The 17,473-nt window shown below is 38.3% G+C and overlaps 1 protein-coding gene across 1 annotated transcript; it reads left to right on the top strand.

Annotated features, from left to right (window-relative positions):
* Positions 1-227: 227 nt before the first annotated feature.
* Positions 228-15,699, top strand: RAB32 (RAB32, member RAS oncogene family). The gene is made up of 3 exons (XM_002817461.6): positions 228-554; positions 10,201-10,478; positions 15,191-15,699. The coding sequence occupies exons 1-3, from the start codon at positions 305-307 to the stop codon at positions 15,338-15,340; spliced, it is 678 nt and encodes a 225-aa protein (XP_002817507.1). The 5' UTR covers positions 228-304; the 3' UTR covers positions 15,341-15,699.
* The last annotated feature ends 1,774 nt before the right edge of the window (positions 15,700-17,473 follow it).

Raw genomic sequence — 17,473 nt, forward strand, 5'->3', positions numbered from 1 at the left:
GGAAGACCAGTTGGGCCCGGCCGGGCTTGAGGGGCGCAGGGCGGGAGCAGCCTCGCGCAGGGTCCTCCCCAGGCCGGCGCCAGGCCCTGGTCTCGTCTGGCCCTGCCTTCGTCCGGCCCCGCCCGGGCCGCGAGCACTGGCGGGTTCCGGGTCCTGTGACCGGTCAGGCGGCGTCAGCGGGCGCGGCGGAGGGCGGGCCTGCCTCGGGGGAGTTTCCGCGGCCGCCGGAGGCGCGGCGGCAGAGCGCGAGGCCGGGCAGGCGGCCAGACTCGGAGCCCAGGCGCGCCCGACAGCCGCAGCGCTCATGGCGGGCGGGGGAGCCGGGGACCCTGGCCTGGGGGCGGCCGCCGCCCCGGCGCCTGAGACCCGCGAGCACCTCTTCAAGGTGCTGGTGATCGGCGAGCTTGGCGTGGGCAAGACCAGCATCATCAAGCGCTACGTCCACCAGCTCTTCTCCCAGCACTACCGGGCCACCATCGGGGTGGACTTCGCCCTCAAGGTCCTCAACTGGGACAGCAGGACTCTGGTGCGCCTGCAGCTGTGGGACATCGCGGGTAAGCGCTGCCGCGAGATTCCCACTCCAGAGCCCCGCCGGGCCGCCTGGCTCCTCTCTGCCTCTTTTCTTTTTCTTCTCTGCCTGAACTCGTCTGCCTGGGTACCTTTAGGAGAAGAGAGAGGCCCAGTCCAAGGGCGAGATGCGATGGACGCGGTCGGCTGGACTCGGTGGGGCCCGGAGGCTGGGATGGGCAGTAGGAGTTGGAGCAGGTCCTGCACGCCAGAGCTCGCTCTCCTGAAGGGAGGGCGAGGAGGCCAGGGGGCCTTTTCCAGAAGTTTGAACTCTGAATAATGCAAGTGTATCATACATACACCAGGACTAGTTGAGAAGGCTGCTTTGGAGCGGGCCGGCGCCTCTCAGCCTCAACTCAAGTTCAGAGGGATTGGGTGACTTACCCGAAGCTGCACTCCTAGTTAGTGACACCACCAAGACCAAAAGCCAGGTTCCTTTCCAGATCATTTTCCACCACCCGCCTTGGCTCTGAGACTGGCCTTTGTGAGGGAAACTCCATTCCTCAAATACTTTGCTCTCATCGGAAGCCCAGGACAGACACTCCGTGAAGATTTGGGAAAGCTTTTCTGAAACTTTGCATTCACCCCTTCCTCTCTTGCTAAACCAATACCTAGTCCCATCCCTGGTGCCCTCGCCCCCCCCGCTACCCCCCTGCTCCCCCCTCCCCACTCCTCAATACACTGTTTCTCTGCCATTTGCTTTCATTTGTTCTGTTTGAGGGGGTACATTTCCCTCTGCTCTGATTTATGAACACTTGAACTTTGCCTGGTGTGGTGGTTGGGAGTGGGCGTTTTAAGATGATGTTAACTATAGGAAAGTTCATAGAAATGGTACCAAGCCAAGCGCGAGTGGCTCACGCCTGTAATCCCAGCACTTTGGAAAGCCTAGACTGGAGGATCGCATGAGCACAGGAGTTCGAGACCAGTCTAGGCTGTTAGTGAGACCCTGTCTCTACAAAGTACATACATACGTATATACATACGTACATACAAAAAATTAGCCAGGTGTGGTCGTGCGTGCCTGTAGTCCCAGCTACTCAGGAGCCTGAGGCAGGAGGATCACTTGAGCCTAGGAGAGGTCAAGGCTTCAGTGAGCTGTGTTCTCACCACTGTACTCCAGCCTGGTCAACAGAGTGAGACCCTATCTCAGAAAAAAAAAAAAAAAGTACGAAAATTACTCTGTTCAATCATTACAGGTGTTAAGAAGCACAGTCTGCAGTACAGCATTAGAATGGGAGCTGGTTTAGGGTTAGAGGACACCTGAGGCCACCCTTCATTCTACAGTCCCTACACTGAAGCCCGTAGAGGGTATAGCTACCTGGCTGGTAGCAGAGTGGTTGGGGGGGATCACAGGTCTACTGTCTGTCTGCCAGGTAGTGCTCTTGTCATTTATAGCTTGTTACATAAGAAAGAGTATTAAATAATTGTAACCTATAACTCATTCATTTAAGAGCACATTTCTGTCCCTCAGACAGGAGAATAAATGTATGCAACTCAGTCCCTCAGAAAAAAGGAGTAATCAGCCAGGGACTCAGCTTTTTGTTGTTGTTTTTTGTTACCAAAAACCAAAAGTTCGTTTGAAAAGTCATCTTTGAAGCCAGAGGTTTTTTTGAAACACTTCCTGCCGTTGCACAGAACCCTAATGAGCAGTATTTCTGCTTCTTGACAAAGTCATGGATTCTAAAGGTTGCCTTACCATGTGACGGTCATTCTCCAGGAATCTGCAGCATAGCTGAGGATTTTCACAAAGATGGTTTTAAAACCTTGCTTACAAGGGTGATTGACCTTGCCTTACTCTTTATGTAAGCATTTTGTTATTAAATTACGATTGGGTCCTACTGCTGGTAAATTAGTATGAGTAACTAGATTTTTAAGTGTTTATGGTTAGAAACTTGAGAAAGTAAAAGCAGGAGTAAGATATAAATTTTCTTTCTGGTATCACCTCTTCTTTTTTTTGTTAATTACAGACCTCCAATGACAGGGAGGGGTCATATCTAGTTTTTTATCAGACTCTGACACACATCTGCCTAGACGGGATATCCTTGTATTTTTCACTAAATCCAAAGCTTGAGTTTTACCAGGAAGGAAAACGGAAGTTTAAGATCTCCAAAAGCGATTTCTGGATGTTAGATATTGTTTCAACAGGTATTGTTGTCCCATACAGCAAGTATAGACCAGCAATTTACAAAATTAGAGGTAAATTTATAGAAATTATTAGGCTCACATTATAAGTAAGATTTTCAGATAGAATTTATTATAAGGAAAGTGAGGGAGAAAAATAGCTTAGTGAGAGACCAAAAAAAAAGAACAAAACAAAAAAAAACTGTTTTAGAGACCAAAAAAAGCAAAACAAAAAATCCTTAGCCTAAAGTTTGGAGAACTACATTACTAAATGTTTGATTTGAATATGTGAGCTACTAGTGAATCTCAGCTCATACCATTTGAATTAAGTAATGTTGATGTAATGAAGGCAAACTGAAGGCTGCTCCACAAACTTCCCCCATGGCTAAGCATACTTGCCTTATGTAGTAACAAAGTTGGATCATGTTTAATTCTCAAATAATAGAAATATTCTTTGATTGCAAAATAGTAGGTAGAGCCAGCTACTTGCCATAACTAAGTTAAGGTGTGGTGTTTTTACTAGTTAGGTTTTTTTTTTTTTTTTTGGTTCCTTTAGTGAGAGGGCAAGGTGGTAAAGAAATTATGACAAATCTCTATGCTTGAAAGCTTTGGTAAGTATGATAGGCTAGAATTATTATCGAATGTTTTCTACACATGTAGCCAAGCAGATTCAGCTGAACTCTTCAAGTTAAGAACCATTGTGATCCTCAGATACACAAATCTGTTCTTACGGCATTGAAGGAATCTGGCTTTAAAATACAGATGCAGTTTAGTGCAGTTTTTGTGTTAGACAATTGCGATCTCTTAACTCACACGTACTTTGGGACTGCTGCTCAAAACAACTGAAATATACTAAAATCTTGACGTCTTTGATAACACTTTACAGAGATCTTAATAAATGCATACTCAAGATATAGCAAGAGATGTCTCTGATCTTCCTTTTAATGCTCAGTATAGGTAAAGTAGTATTTGGTTTACTATCATATGCTTATTGCTTATTAGTCACTATAGAATTTTTCAGGCAAATTGAAAGACTGGTCTAGGTTAAATCTTAAAAAAACAAGTTTGTCCATTTAGGTCTAGTATACTTTAGCCTTCATGTATTGACTGAGTGATTTGCTTTTTAGGATCAACATTTTTTAATAAAAATCTGAATGAGTAACTCTCCTTTGGGCCAAAGGACAAATGTGGGAACAGTCTGCTCTGAAGTTCATATAAGTGATATTTACCCAAGCATAAAATGCGTGCTTGGAAGATATAAACTATATAATTTATGCCTAAACTTATTTTACATTGTTTTGATTCCCATCCAAAATAGAATGTGGATCCTGATTGCCTTGCTCCATCTTATACTTTGTCAGTTAGTATACCTAGTAATCTCCCTTTGTCTTTTTTTTCATAACTCTGCTATCATCCTTCATGAGCAAGAATCTGGAATATTACCTCTGACACTTTCCTGATTTTAAAGGTAGTTTTCAGTCACATATACACATATTTCTAATTATAAAGAAGCCGTGCTTTGAGGAATTAGTCTATGTAATTATTTGTAGTCTCCATCTTAAACACAGATCCTGCAGTTAAGTTTCCAGTGTTTATTGGTGGCTGATTACATACCAAGTCATTTATAAGGCTTTTTAAAATCTTTGTTACATATAGGTAATCTGGCTCTTGTCCTATCTTGCCATCCTCAGCCTTCTTCAAGCTCAATTGCTGTGCTGAATTATAAGCAAAGCCTACTGGCCCATTTACATCTGTAAATCTTTCACTGTTCCTGAGTCCTGAGACACCTTTGAGTGCCACAGTCTGGGCTATCCATTCACAATTGTCCAGGCAGGCGGCTGGTCAGCATAATAACATATTTGTATTACTGCACATGGAAATTCCCCTGATAATGGTAGTCCTGTTGCCCTTCCGTTTTGAATATGTTAGCATTCTTCACTGCCTCAATTAGCCCTCATAAGCTAAAAGGTGCTCAGGTTAGCAGTAGAGATAGTAGAGCACTGATAGGAAGTTCTACAACTTTCCTTTGCCCTCAGCCATTTGCCATTCTACCTTTTGAGTTGAATGAATTGTAGGTTTTAGTGGTCCTGTAATCTAAACACAGAGAGGTATAGTAACTTATATGGAGACGGGTTTCATGACTCAGATATGAAAGCAATACGCTTTTAAAAGGATAGCAGAATTATGGTTTATTGATGTCAAAACAGCAGCACAAATACTTTTCGAAATTTTCAAATGTTCTGTTTATCATGAAATTAGTCATGTTTATGTTGTCTTGACCTTCCAATTTTCTTAAGCTTTTGATATGAAAATTTCATTGGTCTCATTCTGTTATAGATATACCCAGGATTTTGTTTTTGTTTTTAGTCAGATATGATGGGGACATCAGATCAGGAGATGGATCGCCATTGGAAAGATAGTTTATTATAGTTCCCAAGAGTGGGGGCACATTATGCCACACCACACGAGACCACAGGGAAACGCAGCAGGGTTGGTCATGAGAAAGAAGGAGCAAGGAAAATGCGTGGGCTGGAGCTTTCACTGTGGCTTTTGCAGGAAGGAACCAGTGAGGTAGGGTAGGTAAGCTGAGCAAGTTGAGGATTGGCTAGTTTGAATAATTTTGGTGTACTCTGGGCGATAGGAGTGGTCTCCGGTTGTCACGTATCAGGCCCTGGGGTGATTTGGGACAGGGGATAGTGTCCCAGACTGCAGGAGCCTGGTGCAAGGAGACAGGTGGGAGGGTATGGGTTTAGGATTGATGGGCTGACTGATACAGTGTGCATATCAAAGGTGTGCTCCAAGTCTCCTTTTCTGTCTCTAGAAATTAGCTAACCATGGGAGGGTCAGTCCCACCCCAGGCCCACAGTGCCCCAAGTTGTCAAAACATCATAAAATATAGAAAAACAAAGCACAATTAATACATATTCCTAGGCACTTACTAAAGATGGAGAGATTAAAGTACTCTTCCAAAGAAGGAAAATTTGAAGGTCTCAGATTTATAGCCCAGGAATAGCATTTCCTTAAAATAATGAGGATTTCACACTAAATCAACACTTAAGTAATGGAGAGTGGGCTACGTCCACAAGTTTAAGTTATCTTAGGTTTGTAGAGATCTTCTCTTGGATGGTGAAAGAAGTGCATAGATATAAATTTGGGGAGACTTCTGGAGGGTGAGAAAAAAGAACAAGGTAAAGTTGTTTTAGAATTCTGCTATTCAATTATATTTTCAAAAGTTTTTTTGTGCTTTTTAATAGTTGAGTAGGCTGCAAATATCTAGTCTTTTCACTGTTCTTTTACTGATCTTGAGAAAGACAGACCAACATGAAAATAAATGGATGGCAAGGGTTTAGTTTAAGGCTCTAACAGTCTTTCTAATTAACAGATGCCCGTGTATTCTCCTCTTCCCCATTATTTTCACTCACTTCTATCTAGATATTTTTCTTAAGCATCATCTGTAGTGGTTTTCCTATTTTTTTTCATTCAGTTTTGTTACTCTTTTACTTTACAGATTTATTTAATCTCGGTTTCAAAAGGTGGTAGATGAGCAAAACTGATACTTTGTACATGATTTAAGTGAGTTTTACAACTGGAGGAACTTAGCATATCTATGTGTTGTAAATCTTTGAAGCAACATAGTTAAATATAGGTTACACCTACTTAGGTTTTTGGAGAGCAACCCTTAATTTTATGTTACAATTATTATTTTAAATTCATCTTATCTTTTCCCGCTCCCTAATTAAACTTCATGTGTTTTGGAAATTTTTGTTTTTTAACTTGCTTTACCATCTCTGAAGCACTAATGAATTAGTTAAGAATTTCTTAAAAAGATATTACAAATTCATTAAAATAGAAAGTATATTTTACTATTATTTTAGAAAATAAACTATTTCCCTAAATGCATGGTCTTGGCCTTTTGATGCTGGGTTATTTACATTTTATTCCCATTGCTGTCTGGATTCAGTGATTGTAGAATATATAGAAAATCGGTATAACGTTCAAGTTATAATACGGGAATCTAAAATATCAGTGTTAGAGCCAGGAGGACTTAGTGGTCCCTAAAGATCCCTGAGACCAGTTGGCATAGTTAAGCCAAAAAAGTTTCTTCCCTAAGGTTGCTTGAATTTGGGTGCTTGGCATTTTGAATCCCTGGTATAGTTGGACTTTTATCAAGTTTGTTTTTCTCTGCAAACCATTTTTACCATTACAAGGTATAGCACATAACGAGCTAATAGTTTAAAGCTTTCACATGTTTAATGTACCATTTTTAAAAAGCATACTCAGGCTTTCATCATGCAATAAACTTGTGGAGCACTTAATAATAGCTGATGTTTATGCAGGGCTTACCTGGCATTTTACACTGTTTTGAACTTGAAGTATAACTTAACATGCATAGACCCTAAGTGGATACATTTATGAATTTTTGTATACCATCTCCACTTCAAGATATAGAATATTCTTAGCCTCCTAAAACAGAAGTCAGCTACGTTTTCTATAAAGGGCCTGACAAGTATTTTAGGTTTTGTAGGCCATTTCATCTCTGTGGCTACTGCTCAACTCTGCCATTGTAGGTCAAAAACAGACATAGACAATATGTAAACAAATAAGGGTGACTGAATTCCAGTAAAACCTTTTTTAGCTGGATTAGGCCTTTGGCTGTAGTTCATCAAACTGCCCTGGAAGCCTTAGGCAGGGACTAAGTTTAACCCTCTCAGTGACCCTCGAATGTAGGTATTATTTTGTATACTTTTATGGAGGTATAATTAACATACAATAAGCAGTACAATTTGAGAAGTTTTTACATCACTATAGTCAATATTTCAAATATTTTCATCATCGCAAAAGTTTTTCTCTTGCCCCTTTGGAATATATATACCCTTCCTTTCCCAAGGCAACCATTTATCTGCTTTCTCTTACTGTATTGGCATAGTTTGCACTTTTTTCAATTTGATATGAATGAACTCATGTAACATTACCCACCTGCACTCTGATCTGGCTTCTTTTATAAAGCATAATGATTTTGAAATACATCCATGTTGTTGCTTGTATCCATGGTTTTGTTCCTTTCCTTTCTATTGTTGAGCTGTATTTCGTTGTATAACTAGATGATAGTTTATCCATTAATCTGTTGATTGACATTTGATTTGGCATCTGTGAACATAATGAACGTGACTTTGAGAGTTCCAGTTGTCCACATCCTGGTCAACACTTGGTATATTCAGACTTCTTAATTTTAGCTATTCTTGTGGGTGTGAAGTGTCATGTTGTGATTTATATTTACATTTCCCCAGTGAGTAATGATGTTGAACATCTTTTCTTGTGCTTATTTTTTCATCACATACATTTTTTGGTAAACTGTCTGTTCCAGTCTTTTGCTTACATTATTAATTTTTTTATCTTCTTTGGGAGTCTTGAGATTTTTATATATTCTGGGTACAAGCCCAGTACAAGTCAGATAAACAGTTTGCATTTTTGCTCCTAGCCATTGCCTTTTGTTTTCACTTACTTAACCATGTAATTGACACTTTTAATTTGCCATATAGTGTGGTTGTTTAAAAAGTACACTCTGATGTCAGGACTGCCACCGAATTTTGAATCTTAATCTTGGGAACTAAAGAAAATTAATTAATATTTTTAAGCCACAGGATCTTCTTCTAAATTACTTGTCATAAACATTTCTGATTTTCTTGTGCTTACCAGAAAGGTTATATGAGTAAATATTTAAATAAGACTAGTAAAAGGAAATACTTGAAATTTACAGATGATTCACAAAAAAAAAAAAAAAAAAAAACAGTCACTAAAGTTTAATAGCTCTTTGTTAACTTCTAGGTTTCTGACTGTTCTTTTACTCATTTGGCACCCCACTCTCTTTTCTAAATTAAAGATATAGTCCAAAGGAATACTTTATTACCATGTAATTATCTTGAAATCTTACTTTTTCAATTTCTTAATTTAAGACTATCATATCTTGTTGCTTAGTCTTTTCATACTCAATAATTAAAATATATAAAAATGGAAGTGGTCGGTAATGTGTGCACTGCATTTGAAATTGGAGTCTGAATCATTTCAATGCATATAGTTTTTCTGCAGAATAGCAATTTTGAACAGTTGGCATATCATCTAAGTTTTTATAAATGTCAGCATTATGAGCCAATGAACTATATAATGGTTAGATTTACATTACAATAAAATATGAACATAATAGTAGGGTTTCATATGTGACCATTTGTTACAGTAAAATTTAGACCTTTGGACTATTACAGTACAGCTTCAGTTAAACCATATGAAGAGTCATCACAAAACAAACCTTAAATTTATCCATTCACGTTTGACCATTGTTTTATTCTTCTTCCATTATTCCCTAAAACAATATATAAAATTATATTGCATTGTAGAGTTTGGAGAAGGAAGAATTTTATATTTTGGGGTATCTTTGCATCTGTGCAGAGAAAATGTGTCAATAAAATGTAGATAAAGCCTGTGGCTCATGTGTTTCAAGAGGAAAGTGTCTTTATTGTGGAACAGAGTGATACATCTTAAATGTGCATTGATTGCCAATCATTTTTCCTTAACACTGTAGTCAGTAACTAAGTCAAGGCAACTGCAAGATAGTTGAGAAAGGCTAGCAGCCCACTTCTATAGGTGTGTGGGAGTCAGAAGACCTGGATTCTAGTCCTGTCTTCTTTAGTCAATGCCACTATAATCCTGGCCAAGCATCCATTTTCCTGTTGTTACATCTGTCAGATGAAAAGAAGGGTCTTTCGTATGCCAAAGATTAGTACAATAGCAGATAGTAAGAGAATGCTTTGCAAAGTCCTATATAATGTACAAAGCAGATTTTTCCCAAAGTGTTTGACATAAGTTAAATTATTTTAAAAGTACAATGATATTTGAAGAACCCTGGAATTGATTCTTCTTGTAACAACACAACCAGTTGTGCTTTTTGTTCTGAAATAGATTTTCATGCGTCTACTACTTACAGGGGTGAAATCTTGCATATTGAGTCAGAAGTGGGTATGGGCTAGAGATATGAAGGAGAGATGAGTTGAGAACATGAACTACTTTATCTCATGTCCAGCCCTAATCTATTTGACTAGCATGTTACCCACTGCACTTATCTCCTTCCTGCAGGCTTCATTTCTTCTATTCCTGTCTCTTCTTCCTCTACTTCCAGCTTTGTGTTTTCCTTTAGTGCCTCTCTTCTCTTAGACTAAGGGGAGAGGAGTCAGAATAAATGACAGACCTTGTAGCTTTAAATATTGTCATATTGGTTTTTATGGAGAATATGTTGTACAGAACATAAAACTAATTCATTATGTACTTAAACCAAATTATCAGACACATCTGCTCTATGGGTCATGGTCTGTATGGATAGCCTTAATCATACCAGGTTATGTTGCTGTGGAATGGAAGATATTTGTTCATAGTATTGCTCTTGGGGTAAAAGGGGTTATACCTAAATGTAGACTCTGTCTGAATTACAAGTTTTTAATTTTTTCTTATATTTATGTCTAGGGCAGGAGCGATTTGGCAACATGACCCGAGTATACTACAAGGAAGCTGTTGGTGCTTTTGTAGTCTTTGATATATCAAGAAGTTCTACATTTGAGGCAGTCTTAAAATGGAAAAGTGATCTGGATAGTAAAGTTCATCTTCCAAATGGCAGCCCTATCCCTGCTGTCCTCTTGGCTAACAAATGTGACCAGAACAAGGACAGTAGCCAGAGTCCTTCCCAGATGGACCAATTCTGCAAAGAACATGGCTTTGCCGGATGGTTTGAAACCTCTGCAAAGGTGAGATCTGCTTTGCTTATGCATCTTTTGCTTTCTAGCTCATAAATCTGGGCTGTAACTGTAAAGTATTTAGATGTATTTATGTGAGTGGTGTTTGTAAGTCTGGAAAATGAGAAGTGTAGCATGGATGTGTTATAGCTTCTTTCAGTCCACAACAGGACTGCTTTCCAAATTGGCTAATGGCTAATACAAGGGCAGATTTTCCATCAAAACAAAAAGAGTTATTTAGAGCAAAAAGCAAATGACATTTTCTGTGAGTCTGAGTTTTTAACTGAGGTACTTCTCATGCAACTAGAGTGGATGGGGGTATTGTCAAGCACAAGAATTTTTGGTTTTTACAAAAGGCTGAGTGAATAGGAAGATGCCTCTGGTGAAGATGTGTGTCACATGCAGGACCATGTGAAAAGATCAAAGAGGAGACTTATTCAGATGATGTTTGAAGAATTTTAGGTTAACTGTATACGAAAGATTTGAAACAGCTGGGAAGTATCAACATTTGTGGCTTCATAAATAGTAGAGTGAAAATTTTTTCTTTTGTCTATTATGTAAAGCTGAATAAAATATTTTCTGAAGGAAAAAGTAAAACACTAAGTTGGCTTTCAAAAATCTTAGTCTAGTGACTGGGCACGGTGGCTCGTGCCTGTAATCCTAGCACTCTGGGAGGCCGAGGCGGGCCGATCAGGCAGATCACTTGAACCGGGAGTTCGACACCAGCCTGGGCAACATGGTGAAACCCCGTCTCTACCAAAAATACACAAAGTAGCTGAGCATGGTGGTGCATGCCTGTGGTCCTAGCTTCTCGGGAGGCTGAGGCGGGAGGCTCACTTGAGTCTGGGAGGCAGAGGTTGCAGATCTAGTGAGCCAAGATCACGCCACTGCACTCCAGCCTGGGTGACAAAGTGAGACCCCATCTCAAAAAAAAAAAAAAAATCTTAACAGTCTAGATATAGAAAAAAGGTGAAAATTATACATATATAAAATGTTTGGGGGCGTGTTACGTGCATTGGAAGTTTCACATAAGGGGGTTAGTGACAATCAGATTTATGTAAGAATGACGAAATGTTTGAAAAATTCTGTGATGACAGATAAACATTATACCATAAATTTGTTGAAATCTTAACACAATTCTAGCTTTTAGTTTATGTTCTGTGGATTTTGTGTGTGTGTTTACATGTGTTTTTATATATATGTATGTATGTATCATTGTTCCTCCAAATCACCCACCTCATTCTGGATATTTACTATCAGATTAGGGTTAGCTCTACTAAAAACTTACCCTTAGAGTGAAAAACTGCTTGATGCCAATGATCATCTGTGGGATAAAAGCAAAGCAATGAGAGACTGCACAAAAGAGAGACTGCTCCAAAAATATTGCGCAATGATGGAGTCATTGGGGACAAAAAGACTGTCTACTGCAGGCAGAAATGTACACTCCTAAGCTAGAGGCTAATTGTTTGAATAAATATAGCATCTTAAAATTGCCTTTCATAAATAAAACATAGTGATAGAAGAAAGATGAAGCCCAGGAGTGCTATGTGAGCACTTAACGTGACATGAAGGAGAAAATCACAGAAAGAAAGCCTTCTTATAGAGAAGTCACCTCAGTCTCCCAAGAAGCTAGGACCACAGGCATGTGCCACCATGCCCAGTTACTTTTTGTATTTTTAGTAGAGACAGAGTTTTGCCATGTTGCCTAGGCTGGACTCAAACTCCTGAGCTGGAGCGATCTGCCTGCCTCAGCCTCCCAAAGTACTAGGATTACAGGCGTATTCTTCTGGACACTCATGCCCTCTGTCTGCTCTGTGTGCCTATTGGGTGATTTGCTCTACTTGCCAGCTTTGCTGTAAAAAGACAAAAAAAAAAAAAGGCAGTAAGTATAACTGCTTATGCAAGTGTGCATTTTGGTGGAGGAGTTTTATAAATGATAGACAAAATTCCCCTTTAGGCTCTATTTAATCTTTCAGATAATAAATCCAGATTTGCCCCCAGATGTAAGATGTCATGTGACTAGCAGCTTGTGACTGTGTAAGTCATCGGTTTCATTTTATGTATGGATAGGATTACACGCAGAGGTGAAAGGTGAAACACTGGTTAAGAGTAAAAGTTTCAAGTTTGCTCTGTGCTTCCCTACAAATATAATAAAAGCAGCTTCTGTAGAATTTCCTTAGCAGTAAACCAGGCGTGTTCCAAGAGAATAACAGTAATAAAAAATTTAGGTTAAAAATCTTAGAGTTAAGGCTTAAAGTACTGCCTAAATGTCACTAAGGTACACTTCTGAGCTGGCCTGCAGCTAACTTCAGATCTGACTTTTGCTTGAATTACAGTCATCTGAATTTCACTAGGAACATTGGCAAAAGATAACTTTTGCAAATAAATTTCATCATTTCACCTTTATGGTGATAATGGATTTCTAATATGAAACTTTAATAATATTAACATGGGAATTACATTAACATGTGACTAATTACACTAACATTGGAATTTTAACCAACTGCTTCCAAATACAGTTAGAGAATTTTATAATTATTTGATATAATGGGGATAGCTTGGACTGAACGTCACTTGGACGTTCAAAAGATCAATACTTGAATTAAAGTTAACACTTATCTTGGGAGTGGAGGTAAAAAATAAATAAAAAGCTTGTTTCAGTGCTATGAAAGATGCATGTAAATAGCACAGCTGTTTTAGGTTTCTTGTTGTCTGAGAAAGGCTTTACAAATAAGGAAAAAGGCTACAATGAACCTTGTAGCATTGGATTGGATTAGACATTAATATGAGCTTCAGGTTTCATGTGTGTGTGTGTGTAAGAGTATATGCATATATATATATGTGAGTGTGTATAGATGTATGTATGTACACACACATATGTGTAAACAGATAAAGAAGTTGATATAGATGCATGTGTGTATACATACATTTATTTACTAGCCATACCTGCTGAGAGGGCTTAAAAGGAATGACACCACAGAACCAATTAACTTACCTCGTGCTCAAAATTCGGTTTTTAAATATCATTCTCCAGTAAAAAGAATGGGAATCCCTGGAGAAATGCCTGATTTTAGGACGGGTGGGACAAGTCAAGTAAAGATGTGCCTGAGATATTTTGTTGTGCAAGAAACTAAGGAAATGCTCACAAAATGATGGGGACATGTGACAAAGATATAGGATCCTGCCATACAAGCTCCAAACATGTAAGACAATTTGAGCAACAAACTAAATAATTACTGTAATGGGTTCAACTTACAGAGTAAACTAATAATCCATGATAGAAATGAACAAATGAATAAATAAATGGGGGAGAAAGGAACCTCTTTCTTTTTTTTATTTTTATTTTTTTAATTGTACTTTTAAGCTTTAGGGTACATGTGCACAACGTGCAGGTTAGTTACATATGTATACATGTGTGGAACCTCTTTCTAACAGTAGAATTCCAGCTAATAAATGTAGAAGGAATGGCAGAAATTAAAAAGTCACCATTAAACACCACAGTGATGATTGGTGTAGGGAGAAATTAATTGATGCTAACATTAGTGGGGAAAAGTGCGGTGAGAAACAGGATATTTACGTATTTGTACTAAGTACAAAGGGAAAAATAATAACTTTTCTGTGGAGAAACCTGGCAAAAACAACTTTAAGCAGTGTGCTTCCTGATAAACTGTGCAGGGTACATCACTTGTGTTTTATTTCTGCCAAAAATACATACGTTGAATTTAATGATAAGGAAACATCAAACATCACAGTTGGAGGTATATTCACTGGCCAGTGCTCTCTGAGAGTGGTAAGGTCATGAAAAGCAAGGAGACTGAGGAACTGTTCGAGAGTAAAAGAGACCAGGGCGACAACAGTGAAATACAGCTTATGATCCTGGGTCTGAAATAGGGCATTGAGATCATTGATGCAATTTGAGTAAGCTTGTTAGACTAACACTGATACAACACTCTTATGTAATTTCCTGATTTTGATAGTTGTATTCTGGTTATCTAAGATGTTAACTTTGAGAAATATGTGTGAATGGTAGGAATGTTTACTTTTTTTGCCATGTTTTTGTAAATCCGAAATTATTTAAAAACGAACAGTTAAATATATTTAAAAATAAGCACAGTTTTTGCAATGTGTTACCTACTGTGTATTTAATAACTTATAATTCAGTCGCACAAATGCTGTGACAGCTAATAATTCCTTAGGGTGTCCTTAATGGACACTGCACTGACAACATTGTTTCAGGCTAATTTATACATGACAACTAAAAGGAATAATTGGTACTTAGAGATGGAGAAAAGACATGATACATTTATCATATTTTAATGTTGTTTGAGCCCTTTCAATTTTTTTCACAGTGTATCCTGACTGCTTGAATTAGATATTCAAGGGCAGGAATTTTTTTATTTGGAATGGCTTCATTATATGAATTGCAGCCCAAAACAAAGATTCATTTTCAACCATCGAGATAGCTCATTGAACCTCAGTGGCAAATGTTTAAGATAGGAACATCAGAAAAGTGTCCTTCATAAAAATAAGGGAATTCTTTCCATCACCACATTATCCTTTAACATTCAACTCTAAGTGGGCATACAATTTAGTATTAGAGGAAAGTAGCTGTGCACTTGCAATGCCACCTGTAACAAATTTTCCTGGTCGCATTCATACTCTTAATGCCTTATTCTAAGAATTAATCCTAAAAATTAATCCTGTTCGTCATTTCTGCATTACAGGATAACATAAACATAGAGGAAGCTGCCCGGTTCCTAGTGGAGAAGATTCTTGCAAACCACCAAAGCTTTCCTAATGAAGAAAACGATGTGGACAAAATTAAGCTAGATCAAGAGACCATGAGAGCAGAGAGCAAATCCCAGTGTTGCTGATATGGCTTCTGCTTCTCTTGTGTTGCCTCAGCTCTGAAGAAGTTCCTGAGAATGGATTACAGATGTCATGTTAGCTGTGAGTCTTCCCGCAGGTGGCACTTCAAAAGGCAGCACCACTGGGCACCTGCACTTATTTGAAAATGGAACTTTGGGAGAAGTATCCCTGCTAGTGGCTCTGTAACTTAACAGATGACAATTAGGCTTTTGTCATTGTTGCCATCATATGAAAGATAATGTTTACATCCTTTTAAACATCTTTTTATATGACAGTTCCTCAGGATTTGGTAAGCCTTCCAAGCTGTAGCTTTTAGTGTAAGTGCTGGGGTGGTAATAAAATGTTACCTCCAGTCTTACGGTCATTTTGAGTCTATATTTTTGCCATCTTATTGCATCCTCACTTTTTAGGGGGGTTTTTAGATTCTATTAGCCACAAAGGCTTGAGGTTTCTCTTTAGCGATTTTCTATTCAAAACTTTGGAAAGGCCAGGTGTGGTGGCTCATGCCTATAATCCCAGCACTTTAAGAAGGTGAGGCAGGAAGATCACTTGAGACCAGGAGTTTGAGGTCACAGTGAGCTATGATTGCACCATGGCACTCCAGCCTGAGCAACAGAGTGAGAACCTCTTTCTTAAAACAAAACAAAGCAAAACTAACAAACAAACCTTTTGAAACTTCGTGTAAAATTATTTTCCTTACATATAACTTAACCATTCATAGCTGGTGTGGCATGTGGTAACTCTTCTTAAATACATTAAAATGACCTTCTTAATGACTGAAAAAGTACTCACAGCACATCTGTATTATGGATGTTTCCTTCTGGATATGGTTACTACCCCTTGGAAACTATATAAATGAGCATTTCTTCTTCTCTCTCCCTAGTCCTTTCTCTCTTCTCTTCTTCCTGTGTGTTTATGTTCGTAACTGAGGGCCTAAGTGATACGATGGTTTCAATTCTTTCTCAAGTCTGTGATAGCAATGGTAAAGGAGAGAATGTATTTCAAAGCATATACAATTAAATCTGAGCTTCTATAGTATTGTGAAAGACACTAGGTCGTGTGTGGTTTTATATAAGGGTTGGGACATTTAAAGTATAATATCTAAGAAACTTAAGGCAGAACTCACAATATCTGCATTACCATTTAAGCCAATTAATGAAAATAATAAATATTTTGACTGAAGTCTTACTTTTGAATTAGTATAATTCTATAATAGAAAGGTAATATGGGATGTACTTTTCTGCCTTAGAAAACTTTGTTCACTTTTGCCTTTTATTTTTAAGGGACTTACTTATATCATGTCCAACTTACTGATTTAAGAAAGGTCCAAACTTACTTCTTTCAAAGAAAATTTTAAGGGTTTTGTGACACAATCCAGAGCTAATGCAAAATGAGACCTTGACCAAATTTGTTTTATACATTAAGTGAACTTGGACAGGAAAGATTCATTAATTTATTGAGAACAAAAACAAAACCAAAGCCGAGGCTTGGCAAGATCTAATCCCAACACTTTGGTAGGTCAAGGCAGGAGAATCTCTTGAGCCCAGGAGTTCCAGACCAGCCCTAGCAACATAGAGAGACCTTGTCTCTACAAAAATCAAAAACAAAAACAAAACACTGAAAAACACAGCAAGAAGTGCATTTGCTTTGACAGCTATGTTCTGGGAATAAATAATTGTTGTCAGGGACCATAAAATGTAGCTCTCTTTTCATTAAACCTAAGTTTTGCCTAGAAATCACATATATGTTTATATATTGTGTATTTAAGTAAGAAAAAAACCCTTTTGACTTCTTTGGATATGTATTCTACATATCTACATAGTACCAGATTTTCTGAAGTGAAAAAGTAAAAGACCCTGACTTAAGTAATATATATCATTTAATGACTATAACATCTGTTTATTTTTTAAAATATTGAATTAACTGTTTCTTTCTAAAATATGTTTCATACTCCTTAGTTTTTTTCTACTCTAGGTACAACTTTTCAACCTTTTTTATATTTCAAAGTCCAATGGTATTAAGTATGAAATGGTGCTTAACCTCAAATGTTAGAAATATAAAGCTTATCCTAAGTAGTTTCTGAAAAGATTGCAATCTGCTTGGAATTTTCTTTTTTATATATTAATTTTCATTTTCAC

The sequence above is a fragment of the Pongo abelii genome, chromosome 5 (assembly GCF_028885655.2).
Source record: "Pongo abelii isolate AG06213 chromosome 5, NHGRI_mPonAbe1-v2.0_pri, whole genome shotgun sequence".
NCBI classification, from domain to species: domain Eukaryota; kingdom Metazoa; phylum Chordata; class Mammalia; order Primates; family Hominidae; genus Pongo; species Pongo abelii.